We start from the raw sequence: 21,047 nt of genomic DNA on the forward strand, positions 1-21,047 counted from the left end.
AACAGAGCTGGCCATAGACGCAAAGATTTGATCGTACCAATCTCCATTTTGTACAATTTTCGGGCCATATGTGGAGTATCTCATTTTTCATGAGATGGCGGTCGTTCAGTTGGACAGGTTAGAAATTTCTCTGCATGTATTGCCGATCGGACGCTATCAGTGGGAGACTGTCACCAGCTTTTGTCGGACATAACTTTAGTACGATTGCTGTCAGGGGCAGAGCATCGGCTGATCTGTTCTTTTACTAATTTGTTTAAACTGAATGGTTAGTGGCAGGTCGGGATATGAAGGCAAATCTGCACGTCTATGGCCATCTTAACAATGTTTCAGAAACGCTGGGCAGGGTGAAAGGTCATGGAAAATCCTGGAGCAGAGTCTTCCCCTCGGCTCAGGCTGTGCGGCAGCAAATGAGATTACATCCCGCCCGACAAGAACACTGGGATTGCCCTGACAGATTAACGTAGGTGGATTAAAATGAGACCGGGTAGTGTTGAAGGCTTGCGTGCAGGCTAGAGGGGAATAGTTCTACAGTGTAGGCTCAATATAGTCAGACACAATCCTGTTACTTTTATATCGTACATACCTACAGCTATCACAGGCACATTGGTAGTCTGAACATTTTACATTATCATCCATTAATAATTTCCCTCAATATTAATCAATGGACTCCCGGAGTTGTTCAGACTCTACAAAGCTCACATTTATTGTCAGAATTGCTTTGCCTATCTTGTTGCATCTACAGAGCAACTCTGAGGCAGCACCATATGGACCAAACCACATTGTGTGCTCAATGATCAGCAAGCAATATGGGGGGCGCTACGTTTCCAATGACTGCGCTGGTAAGGTTAATTGGGTTCACATATAATTGCAGCTAATGTGTTTATCTGTCAGTATTAGGGAGACTTTAAATTCCACAAAGGCAAGAACTAATGTATTTGCATCTCAATGTGAAATAAAAGGTAAAAAAAAAAATAGTTGCCCTGGGCATGGTTTTTTTTTTAGTGTTTCCCCTTTCCTATTATATGTTGCATTTGCTTTTATTTTTATGAGAGGTTTGAGGCTTTGCTCCGCCTCTTCAGCATATCATGTGACTCTATGGGGGCATATCAGCACACTTCAGGAAGCCGTTCGAGTTCCTTTTGTTTCTCATGTGACAGAAACTGAAGCAAATCAGCAGTAGGCGATACTGCATTGAAATCCCCGGTTGTCCCTAGATGTCAATAAAGGCTACTGGGGACGTGTTACGTGTACTAAAGGAAAAAAGAGGTGGACCTGAGAAAAAAGGAGGGAAAACATGTATCGAGGCTGGGAGCAGTACGGGACCGATGAAAAGGAATTGGCAGTGATTTCTGACTGGATAACAGAGCAAGCTTTTTCATGGCTCCGTATATATCTGCAGGGAGCCTAACTCCTATTTCTCCATGAGATTGCTCACTCCCAACCAGGCCACACGACACGGCCATTAATGTCCTGTCTAAAATAAGCCAAAATAAAGAGTTTGACCTACAGGTCACTTCCATAGGCCTCAGTATGGAAATCAGCAGACATTGCTGACAGTCCCATAAGCACAATAACAGGAAATATAAAAGCCCACTAAACTCACGTCGACGAGTGTCCTGGCAAAACATCACATTCAAGGGAAAATAAACCTGTGCTGTAACTTTAATTCCTTTTCCGCCATTTCTATTTGTGACCAGTGGGAAAGAGAGAGAATGCAATCATTTGAATGTGTAATAGAGACGGGCACATTCATTCCTTCAGTGCAGTAATGGGGATTTTGTTTGCAAATCCCAACAGTCTCTGCTGACAATCTCGCATTCAAGTTCTATTGAGCCCGGAGAACCATAAATCTGCGTTGTAAAACTTAATATGCGCGCTCTTACATGTACACACTTCCGTCAGCAGCATATGGCAAAATATCAATTCGGATTTTATGTAGGGAGAGAAATAAGTCTATAGAGCCGGCCGGGAGACACAAAGCACCACACTGGAAATGAATGTCTCACACATCCGTGCACATTTTAGTGATTCCCGTAGCCTCACCGCTGAGTATTGATTTATATACAGATGTGCAGCCTCTAATGGAGGAGGATGTGGCTAATTTGGTATTTTGTTGCTTTATATGCTCCATTGCTGGTTCCTGAGGTGTCTTAAAGGGGAAATAAGCATGAATTTAATGCACATAGTAAGTTAGGTTGAAAAAAGACACACATCCATCAAGTTCAACTGTATTTTAACCTGCCTGTTTGAAGCCTCTCCAATTTGCCTCAGAGGGGGAAAAAGTCCTTCCTGACTTCAAAATGGCAATCGGACCAGTCCCTGGATCAACTTGTACTATGAGCTATCTCCCATAACCCTGTATTCCTTCACTTGCTAAACACCATCCAACCCCTTCTTAAAGCTATCTAATGTATCAGCCTGTACCACTGATTCAGGGAGAGAATGCCTCTCTTCTTTTGAGAAGTAACTTGCCATAGAATTTATGGCATCAGTAACAATTTTGATCAGGACTACAGACCTGCAGTTTCACAGCTTAAAGTACAACCTAAATGCTGGTCAGGGGGGTTTCAGAGAGTTGCAAGTTTGTCAACAGCTGGATAACACATATTCCCATAGGTATAAGTAAATAATATAATCCACTATTCTAAAACCCAGCCCAAATCCTGGACCTCAAACTGGGAATTTACAATCTCTGCTTCAGTGAAATCTTTCCTGGAATGTCAAGTGAGCCTTAGTTTGGGCCAGTGGAATCATAATGCTAAGGGAATGGACAAGCAGTGATATGCCTGGAAATGCACAAGAAGTTATTAACTTATAACTAAATGCAGAACTACACCTGGATAACTAGCCCAATTACTACGAATAGGTGGGTGACTGTAGACAATCCAGACTGGGCTATTAAACTCTTTAATGCTGGAGGGGCAAGCATCAATCCACTGGAAGAAATGCAGCTCAGAGGCTTTGAATGCAGCATTGAGTACATCTATTTGTGGAGAACAACACACTGCTGGAGGCATATAAAGTAGGTTTAAAGCTCCAGGGAGAATGCATTAGAAGTGCAAACTTGATGGTGGCATTGATTGGTCTTTATTGTCCGTTAGAGAGCAAGATACAGCCTGAACCCCTTCTAGGAATGCCCTTATATATTTACTGGGCCAGACACTGGTGTTATCCATGTACATTTATACAGGTTATCTTCCTTTGTTCCACTCTGCAGCCCCCTGCCTGATCCCAACATGGGGCCAGACTGATTTATTAATCTGCCACTAACCAGCATCGGGGACCAATCCTCTGCGCCTGCATATTCTACTTAATGAGCACTCCTTTAATAACTGCGCAAGCAGTACACCTAGCAACCATATGGCAGCTTAAATAACAAGTCTGCAGAAAAAAATAATCTAAAGCTAAAAACAAGACAAATTCCACTATTTTATTTATTTAAGTGTCACTGTCCAAAATAGATTATACTAAAATAAAAGTGTTAAGTAAACAAGTCCTTTAAGGGTCAGGGCACATGCTCAGATTCCAGGAGATTAGTTGCCTGGTGACAAATCTCCTCTTCTTCGGGGGGGGGGGACTAATCTCCCTGAACTGCCTCCCGCCGGCTACAATGTAAATCGCCGGCGGGATGGCACTCGTTTTCCAAAGTTGTCTCACAAGGAAACTTCGGGCGACTTCGGAAAACTAATCATTCAGAGTGGCTGGTGATTTACATTCTAGCTGGCGGGAGGCAGTTCGGGGAGATTAGTCGCCCCGAAGAAGAGAAGATTTGTCGCCGGGCGAATCTGAGTGTGTGCCCTGACCCTTAAAGTGTAACCAAAACATTACTGGTCCGGGAAAGAGAAAGCCATCTAACTTCACACAATGGCCCCAGGTCTGAGTAAAAGTGACATGTGGACGAGGACATGAATAACAATAATAATGTTTCAGATATGTCCAGTCTGCAGCTGTTATTCTACTGCAACTGCCAGAAAGGGATGCATCAGCTGTTTTTAGTCATCCCCTGCAGACTATTTGTTAGATTAGCAGGCAGTTGCACTTTGCCCCAAAGGAGGGCAGCAGAGCACAGATGAGGTTCAGCTAACCCTTAAAGCTTTCCAGTCAAGCACCCTAAGGTCTCCCAGTTGCTGCTGTGTATGAATACAAACGTCTCCAATGGTAAAGTCATATCTACATAATAAAAGTGCAGTTGTCACGCTGCAGCCATGTTTTTTATATGTCCGCACATTACACAGAGCCCTAGAACCAAGGCAGGAGAACGAGGAACGTCTCCAGACACCCCCACCCCCTGCAGATCCGCCAGTTGTGGCCTATTTTTCGGCAGCTGATGACCTCAGCTCCTTGCGAGCACTATGGGGCCAGCAGCAACGTAAACAGTGTCTCTGCGGAGCCCGGCTGCAATTCATCATCATTTTATCTGCACCAGTTTAATTGGATCCTATCAAATCCTCCTAATTCTCCCTGCACACTTTTAAACGTGTCTGAGAGCAAGATAAATGTGACAACGAATAGCGAAGGTGAAAGTAAAAGGGGAGGGGGGGCTTTGAGAATAAGAATAACGAAGTCAAGATGAAAATGTTGCAGGTTGTTGTATTTAAAAGGGGGGAAAAAAAGGAAAAGCAGATCCTTTGCCATGTGCGTGGCTGAGACTGATACAGACAAAAGCAATATATTGTGCTGGACATTCCCATAAATCCTTTTGCAAGTAGATCACACAGGAGGGCTAAGGCAGAGCTGCAAGGGGTTTCAATAAAATGTTGCTCATCCTCCCCACCAAGTTAAGAACCCGAGTGTCATATAACACCTTACATGTATTCATGGGTAGAGGTGATACAGGGGACAAGCTGAAGGGCAGTTAATGGTGCAAGACAATACCAGGATGGTACAAGATGGGCCTGACCTGAGTTGGGGAGCAACACTAGCATGAAAAATGTTCTTGGCGTGCCAAATAAGTGCAGTGATTGGTAGGGATGCACCGAATCCAGGATTCGGTTCGGGATTCGACCCGGATTCGGCCTTTTTCAGCAGGATTCAGATTCGGCCGAATCCTAGTGCCTGGCCGAACCAAATCCTAATTTGCATATGTAAATTAGGGGCGGGTAGGGAAATCCTATGACTTTTCGTCACAAAAGGATTTTTTTCCACTTTTTCGTTCCCTGTCCCTAATTTGCATATGCAAATTAGGGTTCGGTCCGGTATTCGGCCAAATCTTTCATCAAGGATTCGGCCGAATCCCAAATAGTGGATTCGGTGCATCCCTAGTGATTGCCCATTTGGTAGCCCCTATGTGGACTGTCAACCTAGATTGAGGCTCTGTTTGGCAGTGCACCTGGTTTTTATACAATCAAAACTTGCCTCCAAGCCTAGAATTAAAAAATAAGCACCTGCTTTGAGGCCACTGAGAACAACATCCAAGGGGTTGGAGAGCATGTTGCTCATGAGCTACTGGTTGGGGATCACTGAACTAGACCTTCAAGCAAACGTCTCAAAAGCTGTACATGAAGTGAAAAAGCTGCAGCTTCTCTCATTTCTTCACCTGCAGCCTAAAGATGCACCTGCCTGCAAGGAAAAGCTTAAGGGGCAAGTCTGCTTGTCATACATTGCTCTTTGTTTTCGCTTGCATCAAAGAAGGTGTCAATGGCTCAGGTTCCAGTTTACTGAAACGCTGAGCCGGAAAGGATCACCCTTATTTATGCCCATAGCCCTCCAATGGAGTCATAATCCCCATATCCAGGGGGTACAGTTGTCACTAAGATAATGACCAACTAAAATAAGGCTACTAATGGTTACAACAGAAGTAGCAGTAAAATGAATGCTGTCTGTATAGGTACAACCATAGAATTAGCCCAGCATAGGGATTCCTCAGCACTAATCACAATGGAGCTGAACTGTCCCATACAATGAGTACGGGTAACCTTACTTGCCTGGGGCCTACTTATCTACCAGGTATCCGGAAAAAGACACAACTTACAATAGTTGTGTAAATTTTGTTTCCACAAAAGGGATCTGTTTCTCTTCTAAAGTTATTTGTTGCTGCCCCCAACCTGCTGGGGGTCTGTTCTAATGTTTCTAATGAAATACTCTCCACTAAATGTAGTGACATTTAAAACCATATGGTGCAATTATTAAGTCTTTATACACAAGTGATGTGCAACATGAAGCCCACCAGCTGCTGTTGAGCTGCAGGCCAGACAACCCCCCCCCCTATATAGTACATTGTTAACCAGGCAATGTAGTATATAGAAAAAGTCTATTTTGTCCATTGCCGTCCAAACCTAAAGGTGGCCATACATGCAACGATATCATATGGAACAAATTTTCGATGAGTGTATGGTGGGAGACGAGTCGACCGATATCAGCAGAAGGCTTGGATATTGGATGGCTTTTCAATTGGTCTAGGCGGAAAATTTAGATCACCAGAACATCGGCCATTGTTAGTGATGAATCGGCAGATACAGGTAGAATTCTATTGCCTGTATATCTGACAATTCAGATCTACCCGTATGTACGAACTTTATTGGAAAGATCTTTTCCAGGAAAGATCGTAATACATCTATGACCGCCTTTAGAGAGAGAGATTGCAGCTATGCTGCACTTTTCTTGTAGTTCAAGAGTTTATATAAATTTCATAGGTGGATGCCACTCATGGGCACTTAATAAACACCCACCCTGAGTAGAGTATAGACGAAGAGGAGGCAGAGAAGTGCCGGGCAGCAACCACAGAGCAATCAGAAGGGAAAAGCAGCAGGCAGCCTGAAACAACACCCGTCCCCAGAGACACCTTGTCCATCAATATATTAGATCTGTATTTTCTTGGCTGGAGAGCTTTGCAAACACAATTAATCTACTGAGGTTTGGCAACATGAACTTGTTTCATAGATTTCACTCCCATTGACCCAGCTTCTGTGCTGCCCTTCACTCAGCATGTAATCTCACAGGGACACCAGCTAACCTTCTTCAGCTCTAAAGCTGGCCATACACCGGCCAATTAAAGCTGCAGACAACCGAGTTGTCCGTTTAATGGCCAGTGTGCGGGGACCTCCGACGGGCTTCCCCCTGATCTATATCGGGCCGAAAGTCGGGCAGATGTCAACCGGGCGGGGGTGAAAATCCTGTTGGATCGCAGACTGCATCTGTTCGTTGATGCGGTCCCGCGATCTGACCGACCGTATGCCATACATTATGATCCGATATAGCCCACCTCAAGGTGGGCATATTGGGGAGAGATACGCTCGTTTGGAGATCTCTATGTGTATGGTCACCTTAAGGCACAAAACCGACAAACACAAACATACATGCTCTAATGCACTGACCACAAAGTAAGATGCAATCCCAACAATGCATAAGCAGCGGGCAGCACACAGACAATCCAACACACATAAGCACAAAACAGTAAGGACCCAAAGAAGCAAACACTGGGCAGCATCTACTCACTCCAACTAACAAGCACAGGGCAGCAAACCCCCTGTAATGTCCATGGGCTCCTCAATGGGACTGATCAGAACCAGAGAGAAGCAGCTAAGGATACAGCATAATGTCCATCAAGTTTTTATACCCTGCAGTAAAAAAACTCATTTATGAAGCAGTAGAATGAATTTTATTTTACTCAGAGGAATAACTTACCGAAGTGTTCTGGCACTGGATGCTGGTACTGTTGAAGCGCAAAGCAGTGACCCGAGTCACACTCCCGGGGATGTGGAAAATACACTCGTAGTTGCGCTGACCGGACTGGGGCTGCGGGAGGTTCTTGGCAGTCAGTGTGATGGGCTTCACGACCCCAACAGGGATGTAGATCTGGGAGGAAGGCAGAATCTGGGGGCAGTCCTGCAACAGAATAACAAATGTTAGAACGTGAGTTCTGCTGCTCGAAATAAATCTGCCAGTTCTGGATACGCGTTAAACAAGTGTCCTGGACAGTTTTAGGGTAAAGGATTTACTAAGTGCCATTGAGTAGTAATACAGCAAATATCACTTAAGCCTCTGCGTCAGAATCAGACCTGAAAGAGTATATGGCAAGTACAGGCCGAGAAGAGACACCTAACTGCAGTGCAGACAGCTTGCTAATGCATGGCCTGGAATATTCAGAGACAAATACAGGTATGGGATCTGTTATTCGGAAGCCAGTTATCCAGAAAGCTCCGGAATTAGGAGAAGGGCATCACCCCCCTAAAACAACAATTCATATGTTTAAAAATTATTTCCTTTTTCTCTGTAATAATAAAACAGTACCTTAACTTGATCTTAACTAAGATATCTTTATCGGAAGCAAAACCAGCCTATTGGATTTATTTAATGTTTACATGATTTTTTTTTAGTAGATTTAAGGTATGAAGATCCAAATTACGGAAAGCGCCCCATATCCAGAAAATCACAGGTCCTGCGCATTCTGGATAACAGGTCTTGCATTATCCATTCCAGAAATGCATAAACGTGTGCACTTGGGATTTCTGGGTATTTCTGCCTCTTTAAATAAAAGCTGCAGCACTAACAATAACATCCCTCTATATCTAAATTCCGCAATAGCCTTATCTTAAAGGGACTATGAAATAGGGGAGGGTGAATTGCTCATGCTTATCTAGCGCATCAATCCAATTGCATGGGAGGTTCTGAATAATCCCATTTACTGGCTTAATGACATGTCTTCAAACTAAAACAGCTCCCTAGATGAGTGCATCCATATTCATGTACATTAACATTTAATGCAGCTGTTTATTGTTTATTTCAAGGTATATGATGGCCACAAGAGCATCATTAATCTAATCAGGGGTTGGAATGGGTTGCTGCCTGCGCTATATAAAAACCATATATACTGGAATGGAAATCTCTCAGTAAAGCAGCAAACACATGCATTTATTGGGTTTCTAGCAGAGGAATTACAGACTTTCATAATGAGAGTCCAATTTATATTTATTTACGTTATTGGGATTGTCTTTCTGAACATGACTTGGAGCTGCCATACTGCACTCTATAATTGAAAACAAGTCGTGGCTTATAAGGAGGGTTGTTTCTGCTGATAAAAATGCAGATTGTGATTTAAAAGGTCTAAACTACGGTGTCTTGCTAAGCTCATCTGTCCATCACAGTTCAGCAGGCTGCAGCAGAACATGGAGCGGCTCCATCACTCACTGCCCCGAGCCTGAGGACAGGGAGGCAGCCTCCCCAGAAGCAGAACTGGTATCCTTAGCAAATTATAATGTCATGCAAAAGCCCATAGGATGTATCAAATGCAAGCTGGGCATTCCTGCACAAAACAAATTAGTGGCCTTCATGTCAAACGACTACAGTTGTTCCTTGTGGAGGACCTGCTCATGTTGTATTCAGAAAAAGCAAGGCCTCAGTTGAGGACAGCAATATGGCAGTTCCAAATAAATAAATACAATATTAACTCTTCCGAATAAGACGCTGCAGGGCTTTCCTTAAATTCTTTAAAGCATCTTTGCTTGCATATTCTTCTGTAGTAAAACTCCATTGTTCACCACCAATAACTTCATATTGCCTTTCAAAAGACTTTTATCACTCTAATATCTCTTCTACATCAAACCCACATGGGCTGCAGCCTGATGTGGGCGACTGCACATTAGTCACTTAAAATTGCTTCCATTGCCAATAAAATCCTAAGGCCATATGTATGCAATAACACATGCTAAATCTGGATACATACACATTTTCTCCGAGACCTCACCTCTGACCAAGTCTTAATGAAGGAAGTTATAATTAACCAACCGTAATGAGATCATTATAAAGCCGACCACAGGATGTTGGCTTCGTCCCCGAACCCAATGTGAGAGCTTGTAATTATACTGATAGGAAATAACAGATGAAAAAATAAAGTTCTCAGAAGTGGTGTGTGAAGTGGGTTCTTTAGCTGTGGTCTGCCTGGTGTTTGTATAATTAGAGTTTCTCAGCAGTTTCACTCCTAAATGTGCATCTTATTAATAAATGATGCCTTTCGAGGAATCTCTATCCATCAAGATGCATTACGATGGGAAGGGTTAGCAACAAAAGCTTGGGAAAGAGGATGAGCTGGAAATCAGGCACAAAAAAGAACCTCAAACTGTGACCTGCAATGTCCAACAAAGGACACCATCTCTTGTTTTAGACAATAATGCCAGGCATGGAGCATGGTGGAGTTGTGGGGCCCTTAATGGGGATTCCATGCTCTGGCGTGAAGAGAACCACTGACAGCATCCATAGCTTTTGATTTCAAATCTATACCAGTCAATACTATAAGATAAGAAGGCAATCCATTGCTTCAGGATCTATACACACCAATTCTGTAACATATAGAGAGACAGGATTGGACAATCTATTGATTTATGGTTTCTATACTAGTCAATCCAAATAAGAAAGGAAGAGAAAGGACAGTTTGAGCCATGGCTATTTGGTTCAAGATAGGGATGCACCGAATCCACTGTTTTGGATTCGGCCGAAACCCCGAATCCTTTATGAAAGATTTGGCCAAATACCGAACCGAATCTGAACCCTAATTTGCATATGCAAATTAGGGGTGAGAAGGGGACATTTTTTTTTTACTTCCTTGTTTTGGGACAAAAAGTCATGCGATTTCCCTCCCCACCCCTAATTTGCATATGCAAAGTAGGATTTGGTTCGGCCAGGCAGAAGGATTTGGCCGAATCCGACTGAAAAAGGCCGAATCCCGAACGGAATCCTGGATTCGGTGCATCCCTAGTTCAAGACATAAGAAAAGCAATGAATGGCTATTGCTTATGGGTCTATACACACCAATTCTGTAAGATATAGAGAGTCAGGATTGGACAATCTATTGATTTATTGGTTCTATAACAATCAATCCAAATAAGAAAGGAAGAGAAATGACAGTTTGAGCCATGGCCAGTCATTAAAATAAGATTAGGAGACATAGGATAAGACAATCCATGGCTTTTCTTCCAAGTCTATACCAGCCAATACCTTCCAATAAGGGCTCTTGGAGAACATTTATAGTGAAGGACACCATTACTTTAATCACTACAAAAGCACAGGGATAAGAGGATATTGACTTTTTTTTTCACATTTCTAAAACTTATTTCCAGATGGTGGTACTCAGGATTCAAACTAGGTCCTGGCATTTCAAGTGCTCAGAGTCCACCATAGTGACTGTCTTTGGGGCATCTTACTACAGGCCCTCTGACATTTACTAGTTCAGACCTGGTGGTACTATTCCATTTTTTTTACAAGCAAAGTCACCTTTAATTCTTGACTTTCAAGAATGACCACTAAAGAAGTGAGGATGCTGTCAACTCTTGAGAATAAGTCAATTGGTTTTATGAACAATCAAATATAAATATGAATTTAAAACCCTCATTCTCTTGCTATAGACTCCTTCAGGTCAGATTCAGACCATAGAAGGGCTATGGTCTGCCTAGAAGTCTGCCCCAAAGTACTGGAGTGTGTAACAAGGTGGATATGATCAGGAGTCAATGATGTCTGGTGACAGGGCTGATCCTATCAAATGTGGGGCCCAATTGGGACCATGTTGGCGGGGCCCCTAGACAAAGTGTTTCTGGCTACTGACACACCAAGTATTTAGGAAAATAAGGGCATACAGGCACAAAATAGAAAGGAAAGGGGCAGACAAGGTAAGAGAGTGAGAGGGATGAAATAGGGGCACATAATAGGGGCACACAGGGTAAGAGAGAGAGGGAGGAAATAGGAGAGTGGACTGGGCCAATTAGTTTGGGGCAGGCTGGGCCGATTCAGCTTGGGAGCAGGCTTGGTTGGATTGGGGGCATGCAGGGCCTATCAAAGTTGGAGGAAAGCTGGGCCTATGAGAGTTGGGGGCAGGCTAGACCAATGGAGTTGGGGGATAGGCTGGCTTATCAGAGTTGGGGGTGGGCTGGACCTATGGATTTGGGGATGGGCTGGACAAAGTTGGGGGCAGGCCAGGCAGCAGCATGTGCTGAGGGAAATATTATCTGTGGTGCGGGGCCCCCAGAGGTGCGGGGCCCTATTGGGCCCAATTGGCCTAAGGCCGGCCCTGTCTGGTGACTTTGAAGCAATGCCATATTGCATTTGTGGCTGTTAGTTTGCACTAAATCCTCCACTTAGTGGCAGAATGTAAAAAAAATAGTAGGCACATAGCATTCCATTTCCCCTTATATCCATAATTGGTTGGTTGATTTCCCTTTAAAGGCGAGTGGTCCCTAAAGCATCACCTGTCCCATCTGCTCAACCACAGCACACAGAGGTGGCCCATCACTTGTCACTCAGCGCTCGCACGTGTGCAGGTGCCGATATTACATTTGTTCTAAAGCCCTGAGCATGTGGCGGAGCGTCTCTCTTCGCCCATATGTTTATGTTATGATCGTGTGCATACTCGCTGGATACCAGCATGTAGCGGTGTGGATTTCATCAAGCTGTCATTCACAGGCAAAGTATATTAAAAAAAAAAAAGAAATGAAGTTTGCACATTTTCTTTTTTTCTAAGCCCAATATGTTCAAAATATGTGAAAATAATTTAGTCCGACCAAATGCAGCAAATCTTTCCCTCAAAACAAACTTTTGTCAGTTTATTCAGTGTTACGTTATCAGTCAAAAACAGACCGAAATTCTAGACGCTGCCAGTTAACAGCTGTGCATTCTATGGCTGATCCTTGGACTACAGCTCCCAGCATCCAAGGGAGGTACAATCACAGCTGGAGTACCATAGCTCGGACACAACAGAGCGAGGCAAAACTCGTTGGCCCACAAGTTGAGATATACCCAAGCAGAATATTCAGTTCTACAAAACCCCCTGTGGGCCTGGCAAGGAGCTGGAGAGCAGTCCTTTGTGGTGAGCACAAGCAAAAGACGATAGAGTGAGGGTGGGGTGGGAAGATACAGAAATGCACACACACAGCTGACAATGAAAAACACATTTTCCCTTAGGGCCCTTCCAAGCAGCAGAGAGACAGTCTGATGCAACGTGCAGCCCCATATTGCTGCCTGTGCCCAATGCAAGGTCCCCAAGAGGGGCAGGCCATTGGCCTAAGTATGGGGGATGACTGCTCAAGGATAGCTAATTACATGTTTTCATGAACAGGAGACTTGAAAGCAACAAAACTGCAACATGTCAGGGGGGAGTCGGAGGTCCCGTGGCGGCAGCTATTTCAGACAGGGGTGTGTGCGTGCAGCGGTTAACTATTTCACTGCTACAAGACTGTCGGCCATACTGGGAGTTGCTTTCCTTCTAAAGGGATTCCATACCGGGAACCAGCCCTTGAAGGCAGAGCTTATTATCATTACATCTCACCTATTTTGCCTTTTATTTAACAGGAAAGGTGAATAATACAAAGGTGATGTAATTATGGCTCCTTGAGTGGGTGCTATACTGATAATATAAATTACACACACACCAGAGGTCTCTGGCCTTCACTTGTGCCCCATGGTTGGCACCATTCCATCTAAGTGCCAGCTGTGCTAGATGCAGGTTGGATACCGCAGGTCCCTGCACATTAATATTCTCCCTGATAGACGGGAACATAAATCTAGCTCATTGCAAACACCAAATAAACAATGGAAATGCAGTCTGAACAGCGGCAAAGTGGCACCTGCGGGACCCGCTCTGGGGAGCCGTGGAGGAATGAGCCATCACCAGCCGTTATTAAGTGGGCTACAATTCACAAGCCTAATTAACCAACTCCCTGCAAGAGGAAGAAAGAGTGAAAGAGTGTCTGTCTCATGGAGGCTCACTGGTACTTTAATGACTCTCGGGGAATATAAATGGGCCCAACGTTTGCTGCCCTTTCCCTTTCGTGTTTTCTTCGCTCCCACAGAAGATGCAGATTGTTGTGGTGGTGGTGGGGGGGGGGGATCAGGATTCAAACTAATCAGGATACTGCTGTTTTGAAGCAACCATTTCTTTTTTCTATTCGATGTTTTCGAACCAACAATAATCAACAGTGTTGAGTTTAAACCAAGTTTTGAAAGAAGCACAACTATTTAGCAACATTTCTTAATTCTAAACTCTTTGGCACTCCATGCAACAGGTGTGCAGTAAGCTTGCTGCTCGCCGAACAGTTCAACTATCCATAGGGCTTGGGACCAAGAGGGGTCTTTGATTTTGATTTTGCACACTGTATAAACAAATCTGTCCCTTCCCCCAAGCTGCAGTCTTTGTCAGGCTTACAGATAAGGAGGAATTCATTTTACTAGGGATGCACCGAATCCAGGATTCGGTTTGGGATTCTGCGTTTTTCAGCAGGATTCGGCCAAATCCTTCTGCCCGGCTGAACCGAAACCTAAATTGCATATGCAAATCAGGGGCGGGAGGGAAATCACGTGACTTTTTGTCACAAAACAAGGAAGTAAATGTTTTACCCTTCCAACCTAAGGTTGCCATCTTTTCCTAAATTTTTACCGACTGGTGGGGGGCGGGAACAAAAGGGGTGGGGTGTGACGTCAAAAGGTGCGGGGCCATGACATAAAAGGGCGCGGGGCCACAACATGGAGAGCTGAAGACGGAGGACAAAAGCTACGTTTATAGGGGGATGGGGTCTTTTTGAAGGGTATTACAAATTTACCGGTCAGCAACATTGCCGGTAAATTTGTAATACCGGCTCCAGCCTTGGCAGGTGTTTTACCAGCTAGGCCGGTAAAATACCGGCCGGATGGAAACCCTATTCCAACAGCTATTTTGCATTTACAAATTAGGATTCGGTTTTCAGCCGAATATTTCGCAAAGGATTCGGGGGTTCAGCCGAATCCAAAATAGTCGATTCGGTGCATCCCTACATTATACAGAGGGGTCTTTAGCAGACTAGTAATTTAACTTTTGACAGTAGGTCAAAAGAACCATGGGAACCTGGAAATCGTCTTGGCCTTCTTTAGTGCAAGAATTAACAAAAAATGTACTTTTTTTTTTTTCTTTTAAATAAATCAATAGCAAAAAGCACAGAATAGATCTCATATTCATTGCGCTGAATAATAGGGTATAGTGAGCCTTTAATTATTTCTGTAAATGTCAACTTTACTATATTCTGCCAATACAGGCATACCCTCCCTGGTTAGCACAGAACTGGTCACAAGTCCATATTCTAATAAAGAACAAGTGTCTCATCCTGAAAGTATGCAGGGCTGTCCACAACAGGAAACACCTGGGTATAAAGTGCCCCACGCGTTTAAGGTCTAGTGATCGGTGAACCAGAAATTTCCAGGGCTAAGAGGTAGGGTATGTATTACATGAGTACGAGTGCATGGCGCTCTCTTCTAGGAATCAGTCTGCTCCAAGGAAAATGTTGAGCTCTTTTTCCTTACCAGGCCAAGACGTTTTATGACTTGCCGGCAGCCAGGAAAATGTTATGCATCATGCACTCCAAACACTTAGCCCTAACTCTAATAATATAAAGATGTTTCCCGTTTGTCTCTTCCAATTTCTCTGGCCCGGCACATCTTTGCTGACCTGCTCTGACCCTGCCATGCTGTCAGCATTATCCCTTCTATGGATGATTCTTGGTGCCCCCAATCATGGCTCTTCTGACCTTCCGCTGTTAGTGTGCTTTATATCAGCTTAACAAGGCTGCGGGGAGTCTGACAGACGTACAACAGCTGAAGGCCCGTAGTTTGGGTTATTATTTAGCCCTGCTGATCCACAGGCCCTGTACATATGAGGGGCATATACTGGGTTCTAAGTAAAACCTTTTTTCGGGCTCCGACCCACCAAAGATTGGAGAATGTAAACACTGAACATTGGTAGGGCCCCCACCCACCAGCTGCTGAGTTTGTGGTTTCGGTTTATATGCCCACACCATTAGGCCACAGGGATTGTCGGCACAGTCAATAGCAATATTTATGGTGTGTCGGTGAGGTTTCCCACACTCTGTTTACCATTTTCCACTAGGCAATAACATATTAGTGTACGGATCCCCCATTAAAGATGGTTCTATTTGAAAATAAGACCTATTAAATTAAGGTGGTCTTCTAAAACAGATTATTATGAGAACTTGTGACATGTATTGTTATGAACTGTGACACTTTGTGCTCTATGGCAATGAAATGGTTTATGCACGAAGACATTCCTTAGCCCAAAATAGCAAAGGGTCAAGCTCTTAACTTCCTGGGCCAGGCCAGCAATATGGACTTGGCAGGAGTGTGTAACCACGTGTTTCCTCCCCGTGCAGCTGTTTAGGTAACAGAATTCTGTTTGGGTTTCCACGAAGCAGTGAAATATCATTGCACTTACAGTATCATTTACTGAGAGTATCCCTCCCACGGAGACATGACCCAGCCACCAGGTTAGAATCCAAACTGGCCCCCCAGACACCAAGCTGTACGTGACTTCTGTATACTAACTACCCATCAAGTCTTGTTTTATGTTCCTTCTCATATACATCACTATGGAATGCTGTAAGGCGCTGCAGGAAAATGCCATAGACATAGGACATTTGGCACAGCAAATTATTCTGCAAAATGAATATGCAGATCCACTTCCCTTCTGCCGCATCCGTGATAGTCAGATATGGAAAGAGTAAAAATAGTTGCCTAGATATTATGAAAAGGTTAAAACGGAATCAAGTTATAAATGGCTCTGTGAGGGAGCAATGCAACATGGCAATGTGATTTATTTGCAAGTTAATTTATGTAAGCAAGTGAGGAAGCTGTTGGAAAATGTGGAAGCATGGGGAATTAATGTCAAAGAGAGAAGGGTGTTAAAGAAAAATCCACATGGAGATAAAAAAGCAGAAAAGCACTAGTGAGATGGGTGGGCTGGGACTTATGCAAGGGTCTGGAGAGAGCTTGGAGGGTCACAAGGGTCTGGAGAGGGCTTGGCCGGGTGACAAGGGGCTGGAGAGGGCTTGGCCAGGTTAAAAGGGGCGGGAGAGGTCTTGGCCGGGGTCACAAGAGGTTGGAGAGGGCTTGGCCGGGTCACAAGGGGCTGAAGAGGGTCACAAGGGGCTGAAGAGGGCCACAAGGGGTGGGAGAGGGCTTGGAGGGCCGTAAGGTGCTAAAAAGGGCTTGGCCGGGAACAAGGGGGTGGAGAGGGCCACAAGGGACTGGAGAAGGTTTGGCCGGGCACTAGAGCTGGAGAGGGCTTGGCAGGCCACAAGCGGCTGGAGAGGGCTTGTCGGGCCACAAGGGGCTCAGGAGAGCCGAGCCAGACCTAAGATGGACACAGGCCAAGCACATGAGGTACAAGTGGGCAGGACAAGCACAAGTGATACAAGGGGACGACAAAGCAGTCAATAGGAAGGTGGGGGGGCTGTAAGCTATAGGGATGAGGGTCAAGTAAATTTGGGGTCAAGAGGTGTAAGGAAGATGTTGAACACCACTGCGAATAAACAAAGCATACAGCTTTAGTCAATGCACATGCTTAGTGGCAGTGGCTGCCATATTCACAACAACACCAAATTGAAGGAGCAAGAATGCAGCCAACTCAATTTAAACCCCTTTCAAACTCTGCTAGGAATAATTTATCCAGCTCTAAAGATAACAAAAGCAGAGGGAGAGCAGCGCAAATACTCACATGTGAGAGGAGAATATGTTCAGTGTGTTACAAGGTGACAATGTGACTTACAGGACTGCTCTGTTCATTTGCCCCAATCGCTCGCCTGCCGAGTGGCAGATAAATGGCCGGCATTTCCTCACACCCCTCACTATCGGCAAAAATAGTCGTATTATCTGAAAATTTATCCCCCAAGCCTTTCAGAGTACAATAAAAATAGATATGAAAAATGCAGCCTGAAAAATAAGTCAGCAAATGGAAAGGCGGAAACCAATCAGGAGCTGGGAATATTGTACAATTACTCAGAGGTGCCTGGATATATGCAAATGCCGGCATGTTTTACTGGCTGTCAGGCTTCCCAATAAATATCCCTCAATGTTCTGCTCCGACACTGACACGCCATCACACTCGTTGGCATTCTTGTCCCGTTAGTAGACTTATACGTGAAATCAAGACTTTTGCAATTAAATGTCATTTTGGGGCCCGAACCCACAATCTTGCTGATTTCGTCTCCTGCAGCATTACAGATGTGAAAAGATGCAATCAGCGGATTGAAAATGATAGGAATCCATAATGAAACCCAAGCTGCCGGAGCATTTGCTACTTTCTTAGTTGTGTGACCCAGTTTATATAAATTGGCAAATGATATAGGCCACTTATTAAGAACCGCCCCTAAATCGATTCCATACCGTACTTGCCCACTACCAAAATACCCGTTACTTTGACCAAACTCATGTAGCCACCATTGTGACATCACCAGGCTGTACAGCGCAAAAACTCACAACCCTAGTGATATCTACTGTTACCCTGATTAGAATAAACTCACCCTAGGCAGGCAATACTCAATGTGTGGCCCCCAGCTGCTAAACTACAGCTCCCAGCAGATACTGGTAACAGGAACCAAACAGCAACGTCACATATAAACCAGGCCTATCCCTGTTCTTGTCAATCTCAATCTGCCAGTGCTGGCTATGGGACCAGACAATCTTTCCTCTTACTCTGTATACATATGAAAACATCTTTGTTTATGCCTTGCATTGTTTTACGGGGGATGTGATCTCATGAATGCCTCATTTTTTAAACAAGGCACCCTGTCATTAGTCGTTTAAGTACATAAAATAAACTGTGACTTAATGTGGAAAGCTTTTCCCAAGCTGAGGTCCCAGCACTGTCATTGGGCAGAGAATCCTTTCAATGCTCTGCAGTATTAGAGAATAACACTTTCCTATTCTTCTTCTGGACAATAATCCACAGTATGAATTTTGAGAGAATCAATATGTTACTCCTCGGCACAAGAGTCTCTGCATTCAGCACTTCTACGTGGGATAATAGTCTCTCCTATGGTCAAATACAAGGATATTAGAGGCCAGCGAGGAGAGCCATAGCCATATAATGGCAGGGGGCTGCAGTAGGGGTAACAATATTTCTTAACATACACATCACAGAGTCAAGTGATAAGCACTCATAACAGACTACATCACATTTCACCACTATATAAATATGCAGGTGGTCCATGGCATTGGGGAGTTCCAGAATTGCCCCATTTTCAGCTTGGGGAGTAATATGGAGGCAGACATTGTCAATACTCGATAAGGAAGAAGAATTTGTGTCTCTTTAGGTCAATCCAAAACTAAATCATGGTAGAAATGATTTAATGAACAAGTCCTTTAATGGGAAACTTATACCCTTTTACAATGCAACGTTTGCATTAAAACAGTTGTACTTGTTATATAACAACTGTCAACTGAGCCTCTCATACAAGAAGCTTGGAGTACAATTAGTTAAACCCAGTTACCATGATTCCATGGGCCCCGACCTGGGCTAGAACTTTTAGGTAATACTAAAAAATAGCTACAGTTACACCACTGCGCATGGCACCTTCTCTGTCCAGAATAAGCAAATAGGCCTCTTCTCCTACAGCCATAGTAAAATTAGGCTTCAAAAAGACAAATGTGTTATGTTTCAAACCATTTCCAGTTCCAGCAGTTGCTAATTTGGCCTCCTAACTCCAAATGGGCTCACTGGATCAACTGCTTTTGATCGTTTCTAATTGACTGCAAATAAAAGTAAAAACTAGTCCTTTCTTAATGCACTTTTACTTTTTAGAGAAATCATATAGGATCGGTAAAAGTAAAATAAAGTTATGTCTGACCCATTCCCCATACTGGAGAAGGAAGAGGTTTACAAAACAAGCCTGGAGGAGGCAGATGATAATTTCGCTTGCCCGAGTTGAGAAGGAACAGACGCACATATACTATTGATTTTTTTTTTTCCGGAGTGTAACTTTTAACAAAAAAGTACTTCTCTCTAATTTTCCCTTGTGTGAGCAGGAGGCTGAAATGCACCAAGAAAAGAAGAAGAAAATTTTAAAACAACGGTGGAGACGGTGGTTCAGGTGTACTCGCCATTTTGTACTGGACAAACTAGTCAGTGGGCAGGTTTAGTTAAATAAATAAAATGCCTATGTATTGAATATTTATCAAGCTATTTCATTTGTATTTATCATCATTAATGGTACACTTCATGTACAACGAAGTGAGCAATTGAACATTGAGTTTGTGGTTTTAATGAGGAAAAAGACACGCACAGGTCAAGCAAACCATGGTCTTGATAAATTATATATCGATCACAATGTGATCAATGATAACCACACTGGGCTCTGGATGTGGTCCTTTTCTAACAGATCTGATGGGCCCCTATCCAACGGACGATCAGATCAGCCCAATGTCTAATACCCACACATCTGGAATAAGAAGAGATAGGAGAGGGATGAAAAGGCTGGAGGTCAAACAAGAAGGAGGATACAAGAAATAGAACCAAAGCTCAACACGAGCCGAAGAGGGAGACATAATGTAACAAAGAACTAGAAACTTGATTCCGACACCACTCCCCTCCCAAAATCTTGCTTTCATATAAGTCACCTTCCAGTGAACTCAACCTTAATAATCAAGTAAACTTCAATAAGGGGCCAGACATGTAATCCGCTTAGATCAGGCTTTTTATTAAAGTACGATTCATTTCTTCATTTCTAATTGCAAGCAGTAAAGACGGCTGTAGGGGGAAAAAATAAGAACTATCCGAGCATTTGTGCCAGAGTCTTTACTGCACCCCGCACAGGGCTGGAATCTTGCACTCCTTTGTACGATTCTATCAATTCAACTAAAGGCCGAACAGTTAAATGTAGGGCTTGGTCAGTAGAAGAATAGTAAATAAGAACAGCAGGTAATGGAAGACCGCAGGCACAACATTACCAGGAATAACCCCCTAAAATTGCTCAGGCTGTACAGATAGAAAGCACAAACCCATACGGTCACAGGTATTGCCCCTTAATAAACACAAATCTGCTGGAAAATGTTAAATGTATTGTGGTCATTATAGAATGGTCTTCATTTTTCTGTAAATGACTAGTAAAACATACTGGCATCAGTCATTCTGTATGAGTAGCATTATCTATAAGGGCATTGATGACCCAAATTACCTAAATCTCAGGCCCTACTAGTGACTTCTTACATGCACTATTGGTAGCTTTCTTTATTAAGTGTTTGTTCCCCCTTTAAGGTTAAAAATGTACCACCTAAATCCAGGTATCAGTTTGGCTACTGGATAACGG

The 21,047-nt window shown here is 43.7% G+C and overlaps 1 protein-coding gene across 4 annotated transcripts in view; it reads right to left on the reverse strand.

Annotated features, from left to right (window-relative positions):
• plxna1.L (plexin A1 L homeolog) overlaps positions 1-21,047 on the reverse strand; it is a 256,200-nt gene that overhangs the window by 54,331 nt on the left and 180,822 nt on the right. For all 4 annotated transcript variants that reach the window (XM_018256516.2, XM_018256518.2, XM_018256517.2 and 1 more), the window contains 1 exon segment: positions 7,624-7,824. In XM_018256516.2, coding sequence (XP_018112005.1) covers positions 7,624-7,824 — 201 coding nt within the window.

The sequence above is a fragment of the Xenopus laevis genome, chromosome 4L (genome assembly GCF_017654675.1).
Source record: "Xenopus laevis strain J_2021 chromosome 4L, Xenopus_laevis_v10.1, whole genome shotgun sequence".
NCBI classification, from domain to species: domain Eukaryota; kingdom Metazoa; phylum Chordata; class Amphibia; order Anura; family Pipidae; genus Xenopus; species Xenopus laevis.